At 39.4% G+C, this 24672-nt stretch overlaps 1 protein-coding gene across 1 annotated transcript in view; it reads right to left on the bottom strand.

The window, feature by feature from the left end:
• Positions 1-23860, bottom strand: part of LOC129775878 (cyclin-dependent kinase 5 activator 1) — a 130574-nt gene extending 106714 nt beyond the window's left edge. The window contains exon 1 of the mRNA XM_055781051.1: positions 21798-23860. Coding sequence (XP_055637026.1) covers positions 21798-22745 — 948 coding nt within the window. The 5' untranslated portion in view covers positions 22746-23860. The remainder of the gene's footprint in view (positions 1-21797) is intronic.
• Positions 23861-24672: the final 812 nt, after the last annotated feature.

The following is a 24672-nucleotide window of genomic DNA, read 5'->3' as shown; positions in this document are numbered from 1 at the left end:
ATGTAACTTACTGTACTTAGAAGACATACTTGACCCTGACTTAATTTTTTTTCTATAAATTTCCTTGCATCTCGGTCAAAACTTTATCCATAATGTAAAATCATTATCAAACACAACTTTCGTTTCCCCACTTGCAGTGAATGTGTTATTCTATAACATTGGACACATACGGGAGGGCTTGTTTTCATTTATGATTTTTGTTATAAAAGCGTGGCCAGGCTGCTACATCGGCACGACTCGATTGGACTTGATTAGAATGCGAAATTGCGATCCGTTCGGGTAATTCTGACTCGATCGGATTTCAGAATACGGGTGAGTAGTTGATCAGTAGAATGATCAAGAGTTGAAAAAGTTACACAATCGATCTCATCAAGCGTTTTACTTTCCACTAACCAAACTAAAAATGTGATAATCCTCGCGTTTGCCATTCTACCGAATACTTGTAATGTTGTAATAAAGCTCATTAAAGACTTCATTTCCTGTTTGAACATCGTGTTGTAATGTTATGTGTATTGCGTTTTGATCTGGCAATAGCAAAGGCTGTGTCGGCATTGATCATCATAGCATGATGTCGTAGGAATCGCAGTCGTTTACTCTCTACCTTTACGTCTACCATGTCGACCATGAATTGTTGGCACTGCTCACGACATCGTAGAATGACAGTGTCCTGGCGCATCGAATCATCATACGATACACATAAAGATGCATCAAGTTCTCTTCACTTTCTTGTTTGTTTCGTCTCCTCCAAACGGATGTTCATGAATAAAGGGTGTGTCACATCAAATTGCATCACGGAAAAAACGCTGTAGAAATTTAATTTTTAGGAATTATATCTTCAGCTTTGGTTTTATAATCAGATAAGAGGGTATAGATCACGTTGGCCATGCTTCACTGTCAATTTTTCGTAAATTTGGAAAAATGTCGTCGAACGAAAAAGAGCGTCGTGAATTTATCTTGTACACTCATTTCGAGAATCCGGAGTTGTCACATCGGGACATCGGTAAGATGCTGGGAATCGTCCAATCCACGGTCAGCAGAGTACTAAAACGATACTTCGAGAACCTAACCATCGACCGGAAGGTGAAGGACGGCAAAAATGGATGCTCCGTCAGTGAAAAAGATCACAAGCGCGTAGTTAAGCAGTTTAGACGTGATCCGAGAAGTTCGGTCCGGGATGTCGCCAATAAGCTGAATTTGTCAAGTTCATTCGTCCAGCGGACCAAGCAGCGGGAGGGCCTGCGTACATACAAGGTTCAGAAGGCTCCTAACCGCGACGAAAGGCAAAACATGGTGGGCAAGACGCGAGCCCGGAAGCTGTACACCGAAATGCTGACGAAGCCGCATTGCCTGGTAATGGACGACGAAACCTACGTCAAAGTGGACTTTCGTCAGCTGCCGGGCCTGTTATTCTTCTCCGCAGAGGACAAATTCAGCGTTCCGGAGGAGATTCGCAAGCAGAAACTATCCAAGTTTGCCAAAAAGTACATGGTGTAGCAAGCGATCTGCTCTTGCGGAAAGCGGAGCGCCCCCTTCGTGATGACCGGCACGGTAAACGGGCAGGTTTACCTTAAGGAGTGCCTACAGAAGCGCTTACTACCACTATTGAAGCAGCACGAGGGCCCAACCATCTTCTAGCCAGATCTCGCTTCGTGCCACTATTCAAAGGACGTGTTGGAGTGGTACGAAGCCAACGGGGTCACCTTCGTGCCAAAGGAAATGAACCCGCAGAACGCGCCGGAGCTTCGTCCAATAGAGAAATATTGGGTGATTATGAAGCAGGCCCTCCGGAAGAACCCAAAAGTTGTCAAATCGGAGGCGGACTTCAAGAGAAAATGGATTTCTGTTAAAAAAAAACTACAACCTGACGTTGTACAGAACCTTATGGACGGGGTAAAGAGGAAGGTGCGAGCATACGGGCTTGGGCTCGAAGTATGATTAAAAAGAAAATGCCAAAAGTTTTTTAATAGTTTTTATTTTACTGTCTAAAATTTTCAAAAGGATCGGTCTACTGGGCGAATTTCTACAGCGTTTTTTCCGTGATGCAATTTGATGTGACACACCCTTTATTAATTCAAAATAAGAAATAATGTTCATAATGAATGAAGTCAGAACGGCTGGGGGATTTTTCGTTAAGGAATTTTCTTCTGACTTGCACTGTGGTCACATGAATTATAAAGCCTGTCAATCAGAATATATTCAAGGCGTGTTGTTTAGCATAAAAATCTCAACTAAGTACTATTAAAAATGATGCGAGTAACACTACGTTGAGAAGATGTTTGTCGCCGATAAACTCCATATTACTGTTTATTCTTTGAATCACAATTTCTCGCGTCGCTATGATTCCAGTGCCTCCAACAACATGCGCGTTGGATCTCCACACATCCTCTCCAGTTGGAGATTTATCAGGATTGTGAACAATAGCGTGATTGTCATTTTGCAATCCAGTCATATGTGATTTAAAGAATTCAATAATTCATTGTGCTCATTCAATGAGATTCCCAGCTCGCCGACAATGCGCTTGGCTTTAGGCGAATTGAGGTTACTTACGCATGTCCAAATGGAAGTTGCACAATCTAGCGAGAAGACAACAGTCTTTTCTAATGCTAATATTACATGCAACGATTTTGTCCCTGAAGAGAAGCAAAATATTGCAGCGCAAGACCCACCCTTGTGTGCTCTCTTGCCAGTCAGTATGCATAATTTTAACTTCCCCGATGCGAAGCGATCAGTCATTTTCTAACCGGGAACTAGTCAATGATTGATAAATGAATGATGTTGTATCTTTGGCGTTGGGATTTCCGATTTTGATAGCTTGGGGTGATTGCCAAATTACAACACTGCGTACATTTGAATTCACACTGGACGTGACTAATTTGAGAAATTCCTAAATCGTCCTTGAAATGCAGATTTTAAAATTTTTGTTGTAAAATGACTGTACTGAGCATACCATTGCACTGGACCATTGAGATGTATTTAAGTGGAAATTAGCATTTAGAGCTTGATAGTTATTCTCTAGACAAAAACTGTCTACGACAAAGTTGTTACATATGATAGAGCGCTCATTTTTGTGTTGTCAAAAATAGGGTGTTGTAATGTTGTAGTCCCAGTTATATAAGACATCTTTGTGCAACAAAGTTTTCTTTCTATCACTTTAAATAACCGATATAGCGCCTTTTTTTCTAAGTTACGTTGTCACATTACGGGTCACCATGAAAAAAACTGTTTTTTGCTCTAACTTTTATATTTCAAATTTTACATATAAACTGTCTCAGGAAGACGTTTATAACTTACTAATACAAAAATTTTGTCAATATCTCAACTTCACTCGAAGTTATTGATATTTCTTCCAAAAAAACACACTCTTTTCATTTTATTGTCATTCTTTCTAGAGCAAACACAAAAAATGTTTGTTGACGGAATTTGAAAGAACAAATTTCACTCTATATAATATGTGATTTTCAAAACTATGTTATTTTTTGTGTTTGAGTAAATTAAAATTGAAATCATGAGTTTTTGGGTAAAAAAAACATCAATAACTTTGAGCAGGATTAAGATATTGACAAGTTCTGCATCGCAAAATATTGGTATTAATAAGCTTTAAAAGACGTACGAGGACTTTTTTGATGTAGGATTTCAAATATAAAAGTTTGAGTAAAAAAAAACCAGTTTATTCATGGTTACCCTAATGCAACTTAGATAGAAAGCGCCAAAAACAACTTTGTGAGAGATATTTGTTCTCTTGACAAAAACTGTCTTCAACAATGTTGTTACATATGATAGAGCGCTCATTTTTATGTTATCGAAAATAGGGTGATCAAAATTGTCGATGAAATAAAAAATCTAATTTTCTTATCTTTATGGATAGAGTATTTTTCTATCTTTTAATATAATCGATTTAGCGCTTTTTTCTAAGTTACACTAGGGTGACCATAAATTTTTTTTTCTTTTTTGCTTTAACTTTTATATTTCAAATTCTACATCAAAATTGTCTTGGTACGACTTTTAGAGCTTATTAATACCAATATTTTGCGATTCAGAACTTGTCAATATCTTAATCTTACTCAAAGTTATTGATATTTTTTACCCAAATACTTATGATTTCAATTTTAATTCACTCAAACACAAAAAAATAACATAGTTTTGAAAATCACACTTCAGTGAAATATGCTCTTTCAAATGCCACTAATAAACATTATTTATGTTTCCCCCAGAAAGGATGACAAACAATTCAAGAGAGCGTATTTTTTTGGGAAGAAATATCAATAACTTTGAGTGAAGTTGAGGTATTGACAAATTCTGTATCGCAAAATGTTTGTATTAGTAAGCTCTAAAAGTCTTCCGAAGACAGTTTGTATATAGAATTAGAAATAAAACGTTAGAACAAAAAAAAAGCTTTGTTCTACAAAGATGCCTCAAATAAATGGGACTACAACATTGTCGAACTATGTTTACCTCTATCTATAAATATGAGAAAGTTAGATTTTTTTTTTCATCGACAATTTTAATCGCCCTATTCTTGATAACATAAAAATGAGCGCTCTATCATATCTAACAAATTTGTCGAAGATAGTTTTTGTCTAGAGAATAACTGTCGAGCTCTGAACACTAATTTCCACTAAAATGCACCTCCTGGAGCATTGTGCATTGGTACTTCAAGTACCTGCGGGCATAAAATAAACCCCATCTGTGATCCTTAGCTCCCTGTCCAGTAATTCCTATCCATTCCTCTCCGTGGTGCCGGCTGGGGTACGAGTAACCATAGTGAAGATCGGGTAACCAACCCCGGTGGGATCTTGGTCGTATGCTGACAGGGAAGGGGGCCTATCCATGGAGGTGCGACTCAGAGCAGCGTCTGATCCCCATGTCAGGGGCGGCTGATCACTATCTTCGTGCCAGCGAGGACTCTAAAAAAAGGCTGTGTACGCCAGTTCTCCGGCGAGACAGGGGTTTGGTGCAGGCCCTGCAAGCCATCCGTAAAAATGAAACATACAGGAAAATTCACAAATAAATTCGAGACAGGACAATCGGACTAGACCCACGCAAAGAACACTGATTGGCAACTCGGAACATGGGACTGCAAGTCTCTCAACTTCCTTGCGAGTACCCGAATTCTTTCGGAAATATTGAGAGTCCGCAATTTCAACATCGTAGCGCTGCAGGAGGTGTGCTGGAAAGGTTCGATGATGCAATCGTCCCAAGGTGGGTATATCATCTACCAGAGCTGCGGCAACACACACGAGCTGGGTATAGCTTTCATCGTGATTGGGGAAATGTAGAAACGGGTGATTGGCCAGTGGCCGATCAACGAAAGAATGTACAGATTGAAGATGCGAGGCCACTTCTTCAATATCAGAATTATTAACGTTCACAGCCCTCATCTAGCTAGCACCGATGAGAAACAAGGAAGAATTCTACGCGCAGCTACAGCGAGAATACGGTCGCTGCCCAAAACATGACATCAAAATCGTCAACGGTGATTTGAACGCTCAGATCGACCAAGAGGAGGAGTTCAGACCGGTTATTGGTAGGTTCGCCCATCAGAGAACCAACGAAAACGGCCTAAGACTTATCGACTTCGCTGCCTTCAAGAGCATGCCCATACGTAGCACTTTCTTCCAGCACAACCTCCAATACCTGATACTCGCGGAATTTTTGGAGGATCTGCCAGAGTGTAAAAATCTGGCCCGTCGTCGAGCGACCGGGCATGAATCCTGCCTGATAGCATCCCACAAATCTACTTACTATTGGCGATAGACGGCGATAGAGGATCTGAGACAGAATTTTGTAGACACCATTCAGGATTGTGATGGCACGATAGTTCCCACAATCCAGTCCATTTTATTAGAATTCCTCAACATAGAAGGAAGCAGTATTTTTGACAAGTGGAGTATTCTGAAGAATATAGAGGCTTATGTCCCAAGACAAGACCGCATTGTTGACACAGGACTGAGGAATTATTTCGCTTGTTTACCACTTCGGCTGGAGGACCCGGTGCCATGCCGCTTTGTTTGTCCCATTTGCAATCACCATAAGAGTTTGGTCGGGTGAATATCGAGACTTCTTCATCCACGTCTTTTATGAGAACGAGCGATGGTCCGTGATTGCGAAATAAAGAGGCTTCAATCGACATTTCAACATTCCCCGCTAAGTATCGGTCCCCTATGCCCAAAGCAATGCGAACATGGCTGACCCGTGTGACTGCCATAGGAAGCGCAATTCTATTTCAAAATTGGAAGGTATAAGAGTTGAAAAACTCCTGAAAATGTAAGAGTAAGAGTTTCAATTGAGCAGTCACCGTGACGTGTATATATTGTTGCTTCGTTTTGATTTAAAGCCATCTCTACAAACTCATATTAACTTATGAATTCAATGTAAGTAATCATATCCGTCGCAAAAGACATTGTGAAGAAATCATTCAGACAATCCCTCTACATGTGTTTTTCGCGTGTAATGAAGAGGATCGCTTCCACAGGCATGGGGTTGCAAACAAGTAGAACTTTCGGTATTGGGTGGTTGCCAATCCAAGGGAACCCAATGTACAATATTTTCACTCTCCAAAGATTTCAGTATACAGATTTTTAACCGCCTTAGCAACTGAGTCCGATTCAGCGCATGGAACAAAAATCTCTCTGGGCGATTGTTTTAAAAATGATTTTTTTCGATTTAGTGAAGTGATTTTTCTCTTGAATTTTGTATGGAGCAAAACCGTTGTGTGTGACATCAGCATTAGAAGAGACTATAAACTGCTTGCTAGTTGGAGCGAGACTTGAAAGCGATTATTATAAACCGTGAATTGTTTATTTATATCCAATAAGTTTAAACGGGTGGGGCTTATTTGCAGTATCTCCCCTCTCTCTGCAGTGTCCGTAGCGCTGCATATGAATTTCGAGCGAGCGATTTACGTACGCCTTATTCGCAGTGGTATATGATGGAAAACACAGGTAGGTAAGCACAGAAATGCACAGAACAAATGTATGGGAAAATGGGCTTGCTTCCAATTTTTGATAATTGAAACAATTTATGAATTAAAAATGTGTAATGTTCAACATATCAAACATATCAATTTCGTATTCGATTAGTTATCGAAATAGTTATCAACATTAAAACTATTTCATAAAAACGTGACATGTTTTCTGATTTGGCTCCCTTACTGAAGGACGTTGTTTTGACGTAGGACTAGTTGATTCAGCTGAATTACAGGAGCCAAAATTGATCAAAACTGTGGAAAATCTTTATGATAGTGCGTTGGAGTGCATTGAAAAGGGGAAGAATAGTCTATAGGAGGATCATTAGAGTGTTATAGTAAAGTCTATTCCGGAATTGGAAAATAAACTTCCTGTTTATATAGATAACTAGATTTATAATTAATGAGATAAGTTGGAACATATAACCCGTACCAGTTGAAATCGTCGTCGAATTTTCGGAAAAGGAAAACAATTTTTTGAAATTGAAGGAATTCGTGAATACTGATTATATTTTGTGTTTGGCTGGTAGTGGAGCATCAATTAAAAGATTTTTGTACGATGATCAATATTTGGACAATAGAAAAGATACGACATAAACGGTATGATAATTGTCAAACAGAACATGGATCTGGAATGTGATAAATTTTATGATAAAATTTCCAAAAATCATAGCCTTTTAAGCAAAGTTTGATTGATTGGTTTTATTATCGGTTTTATTTACTTTCTGAAATTCTTTTTTGTTTTTTGTTTTGTTTTTTTTTATTTACGTGTCCCGTTTTTATTCCTAAACTATTTGGTCAGCCTACGTTTAGTTGAAAGAAAAAATTTCGCGATTATCGAAACGTATTTGCTCCATGGCATGTCGAGAGAATTTCCAACCCGGGAAGACCCTAGGCCAATCGGGAATCGAACCCAATATTTATGTCCATATTAGCCATGAACTTACAAAAAAATTCTCGCTTTATTAGATCCCGGCAATGTTTAGTTAATTTTTGTATGAGTACGTGTTTCATTGAGAGTATCTCATATTTAGTCCCATATTGCATTATCCGCGATTTTCGTTATTTGCGATGAGCTTGCCCGACTATTTTGGGGATAATCGGGGTTCTAGTGCGCTATACATTCTCAGTCATTTAACAGTTGAAATTAACGAGAATTGGTAGCATTCCCATCTTTCCATACATTCCTTCTGCGATTTTCTGTGTTTTCTAAACCCAGCCGTTAATAACAAGACCAACATGGCGACGAGGCACAATTTTAATATACGCTGCGGCAAACCGTCAGTTATCGTATATGCATGTATAAAAATGTTCAGCTCAGAGCTCGGACTGACACACAGAAGCAAGGGAAAGCAAAAGAGAGAATTTTCAACCTAAGCTCCTTCATTGCACCGAGCGAGAGGATGTAAAGATGCGATTTTCATTCTAATATAAATTAGAAAAAAATAGACAACTATTCAAGTTTATCCTAAATCAAAACACAATGAATATGTGAGAATAAGTGTCTCCGAGTAATCGATTACATCTGGAGTGCCCTTTACTCATAGATCCATCGTACAATTCTTCAACTGTTGGTTTCTATTCAATATGGTTTATTGTACTCTCGGAGCAACCGTACCCAGAACCACAATTAAACCATGGAATGAAGGCCATGGAGTCCGTCATACGAAATGCATTAGGGTGATCATGAAAAAAGGTTTTTATGCTCTAACTTTTATATTTCAAATTCAACATCAAAACTGTCTTCGTACTTTTACTCATGATTTCAATTTTGATTTACTCAAATATCAAAAATAACATAGTTTTGAAAATCTCATGTAGAGAGGAGTATGTTCTTTCAAATGCCACTAATAAACATTGTTCATGTTTGCATCAGAAAGAAAGATAAACGATTGAAGAAAGCGTATTTTTTGGGAAGAAATATCAATAACTTTGAGCAGAGTTGAGGCATTGTATAAATTTGTATTAGTAAACTCGAGAAGTCTTTCGAAGATAGTTAGCATATAGAATTTGAAGTATCAAAGTTAGAGCAAAAACAGTTTTTTTCATGGTGACCCTAACGCAGCTTAGGGAAAATCGGTAATTTCAAGAGATATAAAAAATCTTTGTTCTACAAAGTTGTTTACAATATCTGGGACTACAACATTGTCGAATTATGTTGACCTCTACACTGCGTTTCACAACTATAAAACCACTAATTTTTCCTAAGTTTCCAGAGATATGTAAGAAGTCGGTAGAATTGAAGTATATGGTTTAAGATCTAATGACTATCTTCATTTATAAGACTGGCCATTTAAACTTTATTGTTGTGTTCAGGCGCGAAACATTAAAAAACTAAAATTCCAGTGTTTCATAACTATAGAACCAGATGTAGAAAGTGTCACTCCGTTACAAAAATAACGTCAATTTAACATGAATTACGATAAGTTTCTCATTCGTAGGTCATCTTTAGTTCTCAATCAGTTCAAATAACCCCTTTGGGGGTGGTTACGACCATGCTGCGCCATATTGTGGTGTGTATCTAGTTCTACGTAGAGGATACTGCTCGTTTAAGCTCTTCAAATGACTCATAATGCTTTTAAGCTGCACTTACTATTCGTCTAATCACTTTTCATAAGTTCCTGACATGGTTTTGATTAGCTAAAAAAATGACCAGTCCAGAATCTTAAGCCCCTATTCATTAAACTATGCCATAACCTTCCGGATTTTATGAATGGATGCAAAATTACCCAATTATCACATTGTTTTTGATACAAAAACAGCAGTAAATGATTCTGAAGTAAGTTGTTGCACTTCATTCGTGTTGATGGTGAGCTATCTAAACCAGGCCTTTTTGAGAAAATTCTCCCCAAACCATCAAACTGCCGTCAGCAATGTTACGAGCTCAAAAATTAAATGACACGTTCGGTGAATCCTTCCAGTATGAAGAAATTCTATCCAAGTTGAATTTTCTCAGTCAGAGAAGTTCTCCGGAAATAGTGAAACCTATGGGTTTAGCTTTCACATTAGTTTGTGGACTCGTAGCTTTGAAAATGGGATTTTTATGGTTTTGGGGAGAATTTTCTCTGAAAGGCCTGATTTAGACAGCTTACCATCAACACGAATGAACAGACAGAAGTGCAAAAAAGTACTTCAGAATAATTTACTGCTGTTTTTGCATCAAAAATTTGGCATCAATTCATAAAATCCAAAAGGTTATGGCATGGTTTAATCCATAGGAGCCTCAGATTCTGGACTGGTCAGCTTGTTTACCAAATCAAAACCCTGTCAGGAACTTACAAGAGCTTACAAGAAGTACGAGTCATTTGATGAGCTTGAAAGAGCAGTATCCTTTGCGTAGAACGAGATATACACTACAATATGGCGCACCATGGTCGTAACCACTTCCAATGGGTTATATGAACTGATTGAGAACTAAAGATTACCTACGAATTAGAAACTTATCGTAATTCAAGTTAAATTGACGTTAATTTTGTAAAGGAGTGAGAGTTTCTCCATCTGGTTCTATAGCTATGAAACACTGGTATTTTAGTTTTTTTAATGTTTCGCGCCTGAACACAACAATAAAGTTCAAATGGCCAGTCTTATAAATGAAGATAGTCATTAAATCCTAAACCATATACTTCAATTCAACCGATCTCTTATATATTACTGGAAACTCAGAGAAATTGAGTGGTTCTATAGTTGTGAAACGCAGTGTATCTATAAGACAAGAAAGTTAGATTTTTAATTTCATCGGCAATTTTGGTCACCCTATTTTTGATAACATAAACGGTAACGGTATTGAATTAAAGAGACTTTAAACTCAGAGAGTTCATTCGTCTCTTGGTATATAACATAAAAATGAGCGCTCTTTTATATGTAACGACAATATCGTTTTTGTCTAGCGAATAACTGTCGAGCTCTAGATGCTAATTTCCACTTAAATGCCCCTCCTGGATCATTGTGCATTGGAAATAAAACTTTTTTTCTAAAATAATTCCGCCTCTAAGACAAGATATATGCAATCCAGCTTGTACGAAAAAGTCAGAAACTAAAAGGCAATGAATAGGATTTTCAGTCAGTGAGCAACCAACAACCTTTCCTCAGGCTAAGAGTTGCCTTTAAAATGCCTTCTTAAAATGGCTCAGAGAGAGTTGAGAGAGAGTGTATGTGTGTTGTTATGTGTAGTTGCCAAGTGATGAAGGATTCCAAAGTTTCGGTAATTTATGGCATTATTTTTCAAATTTCGTTTCATTCTGAAAAAAAAATCCGAAGTGAAAGCAAACGAATTGAATGGAATGTTTTCATAGTAGAGTAAGGCGGGGCTAGTTGGTCATTTTTGAATAAATTTGGTTATAACTTTGTAGTACGATGTTTTGCGTTAGAATGTTATGTACCACAATGAAGCTTAACTTTTGCTCTTTCAATGAAAAATAACCAGAGAATCAATCATTTGATATTTTTCTTTTATTTAACGTCTTCATATTTCAGAATAAATTGACCAACGAACCCCACACATGGGGTAAATTGGTCAATAATAGGCATGTTATTTTTGAGCAAATAATAAGCGTTTTCCATTAGAAGTTTCCTTCATTATAAATTAATTAATTAAATAAAAACGAAAACAGTTAACTAATATCATGTAGCAAGTAAAAAAACAAATTAATGAAAAAATGATTGATTCTTTGTTTTTAAGAGGCGTTAAACTTAGCAGTTCATTCGCCTCTACACCGCTAATTAATGAAAATTTCAAATTATCATCGTTGAAAATTAGTCAGACAATCTTTTCTAGCGATTTCACTCTCTTCCACTTTGTGGCGAACCAGAGATGCCAGGTTTGAAGACATGTCTTCATTTTGAAGACATTTGATTTTGTGAAGGCGGTTTGAAGACATTATGAAACATGTGAAGACATTTCAGTATGATAGCGTACGTGGAATTTTAAAGGATATTATTTCCATGAAATTCTACCTATTGACCGAAAATATCGTCAAAAAACTAGGACTTTAGTCTCGGCGAACAAAGCGGTCTGAATAAATATTGTCTCTCGAAGAGAATTCATTAACAATGAAGACAAAAAAAAATGAACAAAAGAAGTTCATTTGCGCAAGAAAATTCGAATGATTGTGACATTGAAATTCTATTATTTTGGCCCTACTATACAATAGATTAACCTAAATCTTTCAAACGACCACTTCACAAATCGAAGGTTTTCCGGTTACATACCTATCCTATAATTAGTTTCATGGATATGGTTTGAGTTACAACTAAAATTTCAAAGCTAAAATAAGCAAATAGAGTTATCACAGCTCCGTTTTTGGGCGAAGAACTTTCCTCCGACATTATGGTGAAGACGTTTTCTCGTACCATGTCAAGATTTTTGAAAAAAATCACGTGGCATCTCTGCGACGCACAACCGCTTGCATTCTTGCTTGCATTTGTTTTGATGACATTTGTACCGTTCGCCCCAAAGTATATAGAAACACCCTCCAGGTATGCTACATTACTCAATGCATTATTGTGGGTTCAATTTGCAATTTGTGTGACCAACTAGCCTCTCTATATATGAAAAAGAATATTCATGAAAATTCAATAAAATTAAGTTTAAAAGCGATTTCCATTAACACTTAAAGCTAATACGTACAATAAAACTTCGTTTTACGTTTGAGCCGATTTTTTTCATGGTTATTAACCAGTTTTAGAACACATTTTATAATGCGCAAACCGTGAATGATTTTTGGCAAAATCGGAACCATGTCCGTATTCATAAAATGTTTTTCCAATTTGCTTATTTTTTCATATCAGCAATTCGCTATTTTTCATCCATAGATCGCTAATTTTTTGGACGCTCAGATTCCAAGATATCGTCACTGACCAACTTACCGCTATGACCAACTAGCCCCGTCCTACCCTACAGCGTATACAACACGGTCCTGTTTAGACATTCCCCCTCTAAAAATTTTAATGAAAAAAGCAGCTGAGCATCACAGAAATTTTTCATTGATTACTTTAAAGTTCGTTTCAATGGGGAGCTCTGTGAAAACATTGGACGTTACTTATCCCATTCATTTTGACAAGCAAATGGGCTGAAACCAACGGTTTGGACTGTTGTTACCATACCAGTTAGCACTAGTGTGTCTAAGGGAGGTGGAACGCCAAGGCTCCTTAATGAGCTCCTAAGAAAAAGCTCCTCAGGTGCTTCCATCGAGTTTTCTCACGTGAAAAACAACGAAGCACCCATCATTATACCTACACCACCTACACCATTCATCGCCCGCGTCACGACCATCATCATCAACTCCACCATCACCATCACAACTACTGACTGGAGCTCGTATATTTATTTTTAGACAAATGTAATCCTGCGCACTGATGCCCACGGGATGTAAAATAAATCAAAATGAACACAACGAACCGATCCATTTCGTCTGCAGCCCGTCACGAAAGGCTCGGGAGCCGTAATATTTCCTTTTTTTTACTCTCGATATGCCGATGGCCTTTACCTTTCGAGGAGGGGATGAAACTCACATCCAACTCCGGAGACGACCAATATTGGCCCTGACTTGATTTTTTTTTATTTGCTACATCCACACGCTGGCCGGAAAGCCGTCGAAAGGCGCCGGAAGTGTAGACATGGTAAGAACAAAGGAACAGTAAATGGATAGAGGCAGCAGATAACTTTATCCCGAGATGCTTTGAGTGTGCTATAATTTCCAGATGCTCATGACGCGGAGAGGAGGATGTTTAACCGTTCCGGTGGAAGTGGAACGTTTGCTCAGGAAATTGATTTTGCTCGGGAACGCAATACATTGAAGCACAAACTTGAATTTATATTCAGATTTTTCCTGATTTACCGATATGGGATGAAATCAATGCTTGCACTATATCATATGTTTAGAGAAACATCAAGTGGTCAAGTGACACGTACAATGTGAAACATTCGCCACGTTCACCTCAAATATGGCTTCATCCAGGCCAAATCTGTACCCACATTCCGGCGATGAGCGCAATAAATTTCACGTGAGCGCCCCGTGACGAGCTTCTCCAAAGTCCTGACTCACCCGGTGAGAGGCCTCAATGATTTGCGTTTGCTGCGGGTGATTATCCGTCGTTCCTCGTGGCCCCAATTTGCCACTCGAATGCATCCTTCTGGACGGAAGAGGCGACATAAAACAAAGACAGCAGCTCTTTTATTGTCTCCACCTTTCCTCCCCGACGAGGGAGTCGCGTTTCTTCCGTTCTTTCTGCGGCGCCACATTTCGTCTGGAGCATGGCATATCCTCTCATCACATTCGATCGGCACCCACCCCCTCCCTGTCCATCATTATTTTTTCGTTAGCCTCCGGGAAAAGCGTGTTTCGGAATGTGATAGTCATCGCTTAGCTGTTTAGTTTTATTCTCCTTGCCATTTCCTCACCCGGTTGGTGTTGGTTGTTTTATTTATAATATGGTTGGACGGTTTCCAGCGAGTTTTTTTTTTGCGAAGCAGAAAACACACGACATAGCGACCAGGGTTCATACCTTATTTTTTTCGGATAGATGGCACGTTGTTCCGCAGGTATGAGTCATCGCTAGCGAGTGTAGTGTAGTGAAGCACAAAACCTGACAATCGGGGGCTAATGTGAAAGAATGTTCAAATAAAAGTCGGTCGCTAAGGATACGATCGGGTCGCGTTCGTGTCGCTTGTCGATACGTGGCTCCCGAAGGGAGAGGGGAGGTTATGGGGATCACGGCGATTGGTGGTGCCGGTGTTAGTTATGCCATCACCTGAAGGTGAATGGAAATGCTCGATGGAGAAACACCATCAACGGCGATAGCCAGGCGGTACCAGCCCAGGAGGGTGACTGGTGGCAAACGCTTCAATGTGCAACCGATGATCGAAAGATTGGAAATGTTCGTTGTGTTTATATACATGCATAAATAACAATAAAACTTCAATGAAAAAATAACTGAAACACAGAAGGAGAGAGCAAAAATCGTCCGAGGAATAAATAGCGGTAAATCGATCTTGATTGTTTTATGTGTTTGGAAGCCTATCAGAGCTAGGTTGTCAACAGGAGTAGAGGAAGATAAAAAATGCGTTCTGTTTGAACAGGCTTGTGGTTGATATTTTTCAAGCATCAAGCCAGAGAGTGATTTCCTCAAATCAGAAGCTATTTGTGATCCCTAATATCGGTTTGTGTTATATTTTGACGAAATGGACGTGTATAAATCTAAATAACTCACCATTGCGTGTTTCAATATTGTTCGTAAAGATCGAAGGTCAGATAATGATACAAAATTTTCAGATCCAAGCTCTAAACTCTTTTCTCTAAAAGTCAGCATGTCAAAAAAGGTTCAACTGCCAAACAACCAATCACAGGGTTACTGATGACGCTCCCGAAAAAATACTTAAAATCATAGTTATCCATCGTAATATTCTGTGGAATTGGCTGCCACAAAAACTGAAACCGAGAGCCGAGTTCATCTCGAAAAAACTGACATCTTAACAACGCCAAAAAATAATGCAGTATTTTTTTTTGCAAACCATGGCTCATTCCGAGAAATTCATTGCACTGTTCGTCCATTATATGGTCCACATAATATACCATTCGAACTGCTTATTGGAGTAACTATGAATCGTTTGCACATAATCGTCAGAGACATCATATCTACAGTACGTGATAGCGAAACTGGAGAAAGTCAGAAAAAAGTTCTTTTTTAAATGTAGTGGTACTATCCAATTATCACTAGATACTGATTTTATAGTACCTTATTATCATAAAAATACACCGTTGATGTAAAATTACAAATATTTTCATACTAAATTTGTTTTTCAAAAAGTTAACCTGGAGTATTCAAAAAAAAAGTTCAATTATTAACATCATTTTTTCAAGTGTGTATCATGCAAATGCAATAAAACATGCAAATAATGTGTCAAATTATTCGAATGAATGTACTTTACCACTCTTATAGCTTGATTACACATTTTAGGTTAAATATATTATTAGTATTATTTACTTTATTTACGTTTAGTTCAAGCTAGTCAATAACAACGCCGGCCACGTCCTTACTGTCACCAGGGGAAGGGAAGGAAGGTTAGTATGAAATTCGCCGCCAGAAGGATCGCCTTTATAGTGTGGTTCGCTTACAAAAATATTCGAAACATGCCTTTTTTCAGTACATTTTATTCTGATTCATGGAACAGACAAAATGTCATCGCTGGAACTATCGATGGGGATATATTTCCAGAAAGCATTGGAGGCTCACAGTAAAAATATGTGCTCATTCCGAGAATACAGGAGTCGAAAAACTTCCAATTGCAACAATGACGGACTTACTCAATAGATTGTTGCTAACCGGAAATAAGGTTTTTTTTTCCTACAAACAGAGCAACAGAGCGAAGAATCATAAGGAATTTCCTGAATCGGTATTGAAATCTCTGAAGTAATCTTTTGTTGATTTTTATATTCATTTTATCAGTAAATAAATATTACTCAATAAAATATTCCTCCTATTTCATTTCATTTTTCTTTTTTAACACAATTTAAATAGAAAGAAATACGTGCATACGTGGTACATGAGAAAAAGTTGATGGGTATGGGCCTAGGGGCACGGACAGGATCTTGACATCCTTGACATTGCATTTGAAATGAGTTTCTTCATTGTTCAAAACCTGTATTTTTTTCTCTTTCGATACATCATGTGGAAGCTCTGAAAAAACCCGTTTCCTGTACGAACTTGTATCCTTTAACTATATGGTTGCAACAAAACTGCACGTTGCGTCGGGAAGGAAAGCGAGTGGTTAGAGCAATCGAAAAAACCTACCCATTTAAATCGTCAAATTGTTTATCTTTTTTACCTTATTTTCTGTTCGTGTTCCAAGCAAAAAGTTGCTGGATAAATTTCCTGTCCAATGGAATATAACACAACATATGTCGCAATAACGATTTTGAGTAATACGCGTTTGAGTACACTTAATAAATCGTTACATTTTTCGTAGAGTGACAATCCAACAACCCCCTCCCCCCCATTTTAGAAATCAAAGACATAGTCCTATGTCAAAAGCAACGAATTCAGTCTGGGGGAGTCACTTCAATATGCAATGAAGTCCATTTGACGGGAAGATGAAATGAGATAGTCGAGTCGTAGAGGGAGATAGCAACTAAACGCCCGAATGACTGTTTAGTCATGTTGACGGAGAAACTGCTGGAAGATGCAAAAACTCATTTCCAATTGAATGCGAAGGCGAATTTATTCATAATACCCTGACTATCCTCAGTTGAATATGACATTGCCGAGCCCTGTTTGGCAGAATGTAAGAGAACCACAGAAAAAAAGATGCATCAAGCGAGCGGTTATCGTTATTCAAAAAAGTGTTGTATTTCACAATCAGATAACGTATGCATTAACACTACAAAATATAATTCAATGGATCAAAAATAGATCGACGACCTTATCCGTTGATTTGCAACAGCCTCAGGGTAAACTGTGAATAAACTACATCCGATACTTCGTTCGTACGCGGGAAAGTTGGACATCGTAAGGTACTTCGTGCCCGCCGGATGTAGTCGATCCGGCATTTACAATATCCTCTTTCTTCGAGAGAATAACGAGAGAGTCGAAAGGAAGTCTGGTTCTGATCGTCCGATAGAGCTCTCCAACCGTAAAGTGCAGCAGAAGCTGACGGGGGAGATCGAGAACAGGGAAGCGTCATCGTCCCGCGCTTTGGGCCGAACTGTGAACAGTTACATGGCTAAAATGGTCATTTTTATGCGGAAACGTCAGTCTAGGCCAGCTATACTCAACCTGCGGCCCACTGGGCTCCTCTGGTTGGCCTGTTACCATTTGGTATGTGTAATGATCTAGTTCCTAATCCTGTTCACGTTGAAATCATTACCTTTTTTTTGACATAAGACTACGTCTTTCAGTGATGGTACCAAATCAGAAAACAGGTCACGTTTATGAAATAGTTTTAACGTTAATAATTATTTTAACTCTGAACGAATTTTGATGGTTTGTCTTCCAATCGAATCGTAAATTCCCTAATTTGTTTTCGGTACGTTATACGTTATACGTTATTAACGAAAATTGGAAGAATGCACATCTTCCTATCGTGTTCCCGTGCCCGAAATATCACTGCCAATAAGACGAGCGTAAATCTGGGGCTCGAAATACAAATGCTGGATTCGTTCTACGCATAATGTGGATAGAGAAAATATTACAATCTAAGCTCCCTTCTTCTTTCTTCTTCTTCTTCAATGGCACTAACGTTCCTAGAGGAACTTCGCCGTCTCAACGTAGTATTACTTGCGTCATTTTTATTAGTACTTAGTTGAGATTTCTATGCCAAATAACACGCCTTGAATGCATTCTGAGTGACAAGCTCTAGAATACGCGTGATCACAGTGCAAGTCGGAGGAAATTTCTTTGACGAAAAATTCCACCGACCAGAACGGGAATCGAACCCGAACACCCGGCATGTTAGTTATGACGCTAACCACTCGGCCACGGGAGCACAACAATCTAAGCTCCGCTGTATTCCATTCATCGAGTTTAAACGTGCCATTCGCGATTTCAAATCACGGTATTCACAATTCATCAGTCATCTAGATAGCGACCAGATGACAGCGGTGCTTTCGAAATGATCTTTCTCAAAGCCGAGTGGTTGGTTTTCCAAATTGGTCTCGGTGGTGGTGAAGAAATGCATTTCACGATTTTCAAAGTTAATTTAGTTTATCATCGTTCTGTTGCTTTTTTTGAAGTATGTTCGGCACCAGATCAACAGATTGAATCGTTTGTTCCAAGCGGAAAATTCATAGTCCGCAGGCAAATTTCACCATAGTATCCTGACTATCCTCAGTTGAATATGACTTTGGCGAGCACAGAAAATTTTAGGAAATGATAGTATGCAATTTAGATGTATAAGCATTATCAACAACATGAATGACTTGCAAATGTAAATGTAGTATTTGTAGTTAATAAATGAGTATTTTTTTCATGCTAAAAACATAGATTTTTCCATACAACCAATATTTTCGATGGTACAGATTTTTCGAAGAAAAAGTATAGATGAGAAAGATTTTTGACCCCTCTGATAAAGATGAAAATGTGACAACACTGGTTTTCGCACACATTTCACTCGATTTTAAGGAAGAATGAAATGTAAATATCGCACAGTATGGTGCTATTTTGTTCCGCGGAGGCACCGCGTCGATTTGCTCGTCGTCTGGTGAAAAGTACCTCTGTATTTTTGCATAACATCAGATTTGAATCTGTACCGGGGTGTAAGTTTAATATTTCTGAAACGAGAGCGTTACGTTTGGCGTGTAAAGTTTCGAGCGGGCCCTGGCCAACCTTACTTTTTGTTTTGCTACTGTGTTGAACAATTTTTTCGCTACAGAATGCGTCTTCAGAATATGCAAGAAGCAAGCATAGTGTAGAGGAAAACCAAAGCAGACGAGAAATGCCAAATAGGACGTACGGCATCGGCTTTCGTACCTAGGAGATTTCGCAAATTGCTGATTTTATGCGTTATCAAATAGATAACGGTAGTGAGGGACAAATATAAAATCGCCTGGAGTTACACTGTGTGTAATACGAGAGATACATACTGAGTAGAGATGGACGAGCGCTCGCGAGCCGCTCATTTGAGCCGGTTCGTCAGAACGAGCGTACGATTTACGGTTTTATTCAAACGAGCCACAGTTCAGAAAAGAGCCACTTTTCAAAAGAATCATGGCTCGAAAAAGAGCCGCAGTTAAAAACAGCCGCTTTTAGAAACAGTCTCGGCTCAGAAAAGAGCCGTGGTTCAGAAAAGAGCCGTGGTTTAGAGAAGAGCCGTGGTTCAGAAAAGAGCCGTGGTTCAGAAAAGAGCCGTAGTTCAAAAAAGAGCCGCTTTTCGAAACAGTCTCGGCTCAGAAAAGAGCCGTGGTTCAAAAAAGAGTCTCGATTCAAAAAGAGCCACTTTTCAAAAGAATCATGGCTCGAAAAAGAGCCGCAGTTAAAAAAAGCCGCTTTTAGAAACAGTCTCGGCTCAGAAAAGAGCCGTGGTTCAGAAAAGAGCCGTGGTTTAGAGAAGAGCCGTGGTTCAGAAAAGAGCCGTGGTTCAGAAAAGAGCCGTAGTTCAAAAAAGAGCCGCTTTTCGAAAGTGTATCGACTCAAAAAAGAGCTGCGGTTCAAAAGAGTCTCGACTCAAAAAAGAGCCGCTTTTTGAAAGTGTCTCGGCTCAAAACGGAGCCGCGATTCAAAAGAGTCTCGGCTCGGCTTTCAATGAACGAGCGGCTCTGAGCCGATCACTGAAATGAGCGTGTTTTATTCTGAGTGCGTGTATTGTTCACGCGAGAACAAGAATGAATCATGAATCTTCACCATCTTCAGCTGCGTCTATAGAACCAGGCAAACCGCAAAAACACAACCCCTAAAACTTTCAACTAAAGAGTTATTTTAAAAATTTCGATGCATTCTATTCTATATTCATTTTTGGCCGAAGGAAGCTTCTGTGGATTCAAGAATGTGAATGGATTTATTGGTGTAATGGTGTTTTGAGTTATAGAGGCTTCAAGCTTTCTCAGTTCATTCGCCTCTAGCCTTGAAATAGACCAATTTTGAAAACTAAACTAAACAACTCGACTTTGGGAAATACCATTTGGAAAGCCTTGCTGCCTTTTGATCGCTAGCTGGTTGACTGTTGAATCGTGCTTAGTTGATTAATGATTTTTGAATCGATCATTCAATCTTCGTTGATTCAATCATTGTTTTCGGATCAAAAGCGAAGAAATGTATTTTCCAGCGTTGAGAGTTGCGTTCTTCGGTGGGAAACTGAAGGTGAGAATTTGTTTCGAGGCTATTGCTTTCGCCGTCGTCACCACCACACAATATTGGATTTTCTGTTGCCGTTCTACGTCTTCTAAGATGTTTAATTCTGCGTTGGAGATGTTATTTTGCGAATAGATAATTCAAGATATTCAAGAAGTTCGGTATTTCAGTATCAGTGTTCTAGACAGCGAGTAATGAACAGTTAACCTTATTAATTTGACAATCTACTCACTCTTCTCACTAGGTGAAAGCATTCATTCATCGGCCCATGTCATTGCTATCAAATATATGTATCGAAGAGATCTATTATTAAACCTCTTTAATGTTTGTTCTCGCCGGCAATAACTTCGTAGTTCTATGTTAACAATGTGGTCGAGTCTTGGGAATCACCTTTCTTTATTATTTTTTTTTGGGCCCGCGACACCATGACTAACACGTGTTTGTGGCCCATATGAACAAATGGTTGAGTTCCGTTGGTCTATGCCTACTGTGCCTGAGCAGCAGAAAATCCCCCAGAAAGAGCGGCTGAAGAAGTACCTATATCCGCCACCCCTCCAAAAGTCCACCACAGCGACCGGCAGAGAATTACTGGGCGAACCACTAACAGAGAATCTGCTTCAATTTTCTTGTGGTCAAACGAAGATGCAGCTGATCGCCAAGGCCACGAAAAATCTGAAGAACATGCTGACATTTATCTTTTCATAGATCTTGGCTAAACATGATATTGTTTATAGAATGTAGAAGAACAATTTAGAATTTGAACATTACAAGTAGAAGGTTTCTATAATTCTCCGGTAGAAGATCGAAAGAGATCAAATTGGCCACGTCCAGTTAGAGTTATCATTCATTCATAAATATTTTCAGAGAACGACTTGAAAAACCCCAGCGCACTATAACGAAACAACCTTCAAATATTTTGAAATAAGCTCTGCACCTCCTGAGATGTACCCTGAAAACCCCAGCTTTAAAGGCAACCTCAAACTGCAAAACAGTTTCCGTTTTGATGTCAGCATTTAATTTTCGCAACCTGGAAACAAACATTAATCAAACTCACCTGAATGACGGTTTTCCGCGGACCGTGACCATGGTGTAACTGCTGCGGCACCTGTCCTTGCTGCTGCTGGTGGTGATGCTGAGCCTGTTGTTGGCTGATGATCGGCTGCAGTGGCAATGGTAACTGCAGAGGCAGTTTGGGGGCCAACTTATCCGGTTGCGACAGCGGATTTGTGTTGTTGGCTCGCACGAGATCTAGCGCGAGCAGTGCCTTTGGGCCCCCGGGAGTAAAGTACACCGTTTGCTGCTGTTGCTGCTGGGCAACTTGAATCTGCTGCAGCTGCTGGTTGCTGGAGATAGGCTGTGTAAACGACTGCGACTGCTGGAGGTTCTTGTTCTTGTCCACCATCGGATGGATAGTATCGGTCAGTGGGGTACGGAACGTGGCCGTAGCCAGGTTGGCCGATTTATTCTTCTGGTTGTCGAGTTTCTTTTTGCCATGGGATGCTGCCAGTCGTTTCCACGACAGTGCATTGATGAACAGCGAATGTTTCTTGAGATTCTTCTCCAGAGCATTCTTCTCGGAGAGGATACGAGCGCTGTCAGTATTACTACTGTTGTTGTTGCGCTCCTGTATGCTGTTGCTGTTGTTGTTGCTGTTGATGTTATTGTTAATGCTATTGATGTTAGCATTACCGTTGATACCGCCCTGATGAGTTTGCTGGAGAAGCATCAACGTTGCGGCACTGTTTGTGTTATTATTTTTGCCGTCATCCTTGCCACTGATGTTGAGGTTGTTATTATTGTTTGCATTGCTGTTCGGCACCGATTGAATCAAATTCGGCGGTTTATTATTCTCTCGGTTTTTCACATTATTCAACTGCTCGTATGAGTAGTTATTTAATGGAAAGTCCGCTGAGTTTGATGATGATAGCGTACCAGCGCTGTGGTGATGCGTCGAATAAATGGGTCGACGCTCCCGGGGACTGAAACTCAACACTGTGCCCATTTTTGCTAGCCTCAGCTCGCCTTCCAAGTGCAGTGTCGAAGATGAGAAAATTTTTGGATGAATTTTTTATCGAACCACGTCCGACGGAAATTCTATTATCGTCAGTTTTGATCTCCCTACAGGATTCCTCTTTACTCGATTTTATGTAACAGCGAGAATCTCTGACTTTTCATTCCAGACAGGTATTCCCTATTTTGTGATTCTATATTCATATATGTGTTAGACGCCCTTACGTTTGCTCACCACCCACTGGCTTCAACTATGTCACAACACCATTGCATCGAACAATTTTCCTATTTTTTCAATTGAAATACTCCACAATTTATAACCTCCCCGCACCCTGCCAGGACTCCTATAAACGGCAAAGTTAGTGTCTCGTTTACGCTGTGCACTCAACAAAGTAGTAATTCCTAAACAGGCAAACTTCCGGACTGTCAATGTTCCGAGCGTGAAAAAAGGGGGCAGCAATGGGCTGAAAATTGCTGAACACAAAAGTTTTCCAAGTAAACACACACGCACACACACAAGCAATTTATTCCTGTTTGAATCCACACCAATAACCGTGACACGGACACATGTGCAATATTCAATCACGCACTTCCTGATTTTTCTTCGTTCAAATTGTTCTTAATTGGGACCAACCAATGTGGATTACACTTTTCCAACAATTCATACCAACTCGATCAATGATCGAATCCTCGAAACGATGGTCATAGTCCTGGCCCTTGGGTGAGTCATCCAGTCTCGGTACCGTGTTTTGGGATTAGCCAACTTTTGGGGCGTTATATTTTCACTGGGTTTGTCAAAGCTTTTCCATTTGTGTGAAGGTATCCTTCCTGCCTCGCCTTCAGTGAGGGGATGAGACACGAATATGTTTTTTCGCTTACTTAAACTCCACGATTACATTTATTTCATCCAAATTCCACTAAAGACTCCCTCCAGACACAATAAACTACTCAGAAAAGTCCTAAACTTCACACTATGTTGATAATATATCAAAACGCAAATATGGAGGCTCAAGTCTCCCGCACACTGGTTCTGATATAAATGACGATTTTGAAAAGTCGAGTCTCGATTCTGCACAGGCTAGCCTGTGAATGGAATACACTCACACGATCACCCCTAGTCGCGATGCGAAAGGGAAGCAAGTTTTCCCAGAGAAGCACTTTTCCTACACTTGTCGTCGGCAGGCCAAATCGATTCCCCGTGCGACGGCGCATAATCAGCGTCCCCTGCACCAACACCAGCGTCGATACGGGTACATATGCTTTGCGAATCCCTTTTACGCAAACAAGTGAGCGCACAGACGCAAGCGACCCATCACGGCTCCTGGCGCTCTCTCCCTCTTCCATCCGCATTGCGAGACTAATTTGCACGGCACGGCTGGCCCACTGTACCGAAGAAAGGGTGGTCGTTGGTGGTGTTTATGCTGCAATCACCACCCACTTCTGGGGGTGCTAGAGAAACCTCAAGAGAGAGCGATTGAGAGTAACGCTATGCTCACATGCTTATTTTACGCTCCGGCGAAGGAACTTGTTTGTATGGATTGTAAGTTTGTTTCTTAGATGTAACATGAAGGCGAAACAAAAATATTGTAGGTCCATTTAATTTTTCAATTCTAATGCATTCTTGTAAAATTTAAGAAATATTCGCGGCTGATCAATTTTTGAATTAAATTTTTCTTTGTCGAAAATCAATTTCAATCAGGTATATATTACCCATTATTCTCTATAAACTTCCGCAAATTTTCGGGTAATTTCATTCATTTTCCATGTAGAAATTCTACGATTTATCGATGGAAAACTTTTCAAGTGATTTTCGACAACTCTTATGTTAGTTAATGTTTTTCCATTGAGACAGATGTTGATTCTGCAGATATTGAAACAAATGGAAGTCAGGCAGTGCAAGGTCCGGGCTATAAGGTGAT

The sequence above is a fragment of the Toxorhynchites rutilus genome, chromosome 3 (assembly GCF_029784135.1).
Source record: "Toxorhynchites rutilus septentrionalis strain SRP chromosome 3, ASM2978413v1, whole genome shotgun sequence".
Classification (NCBI taxonomy): Eukaryota; Metazoa; Arthropoda; class Insecta; order Diptera; family Culicidae; genus Toxorhynchites; species Toxorhynchites rutilus.
This window is presented reverse-complemented; position numbering and strand designations above follow the sequence as displayed.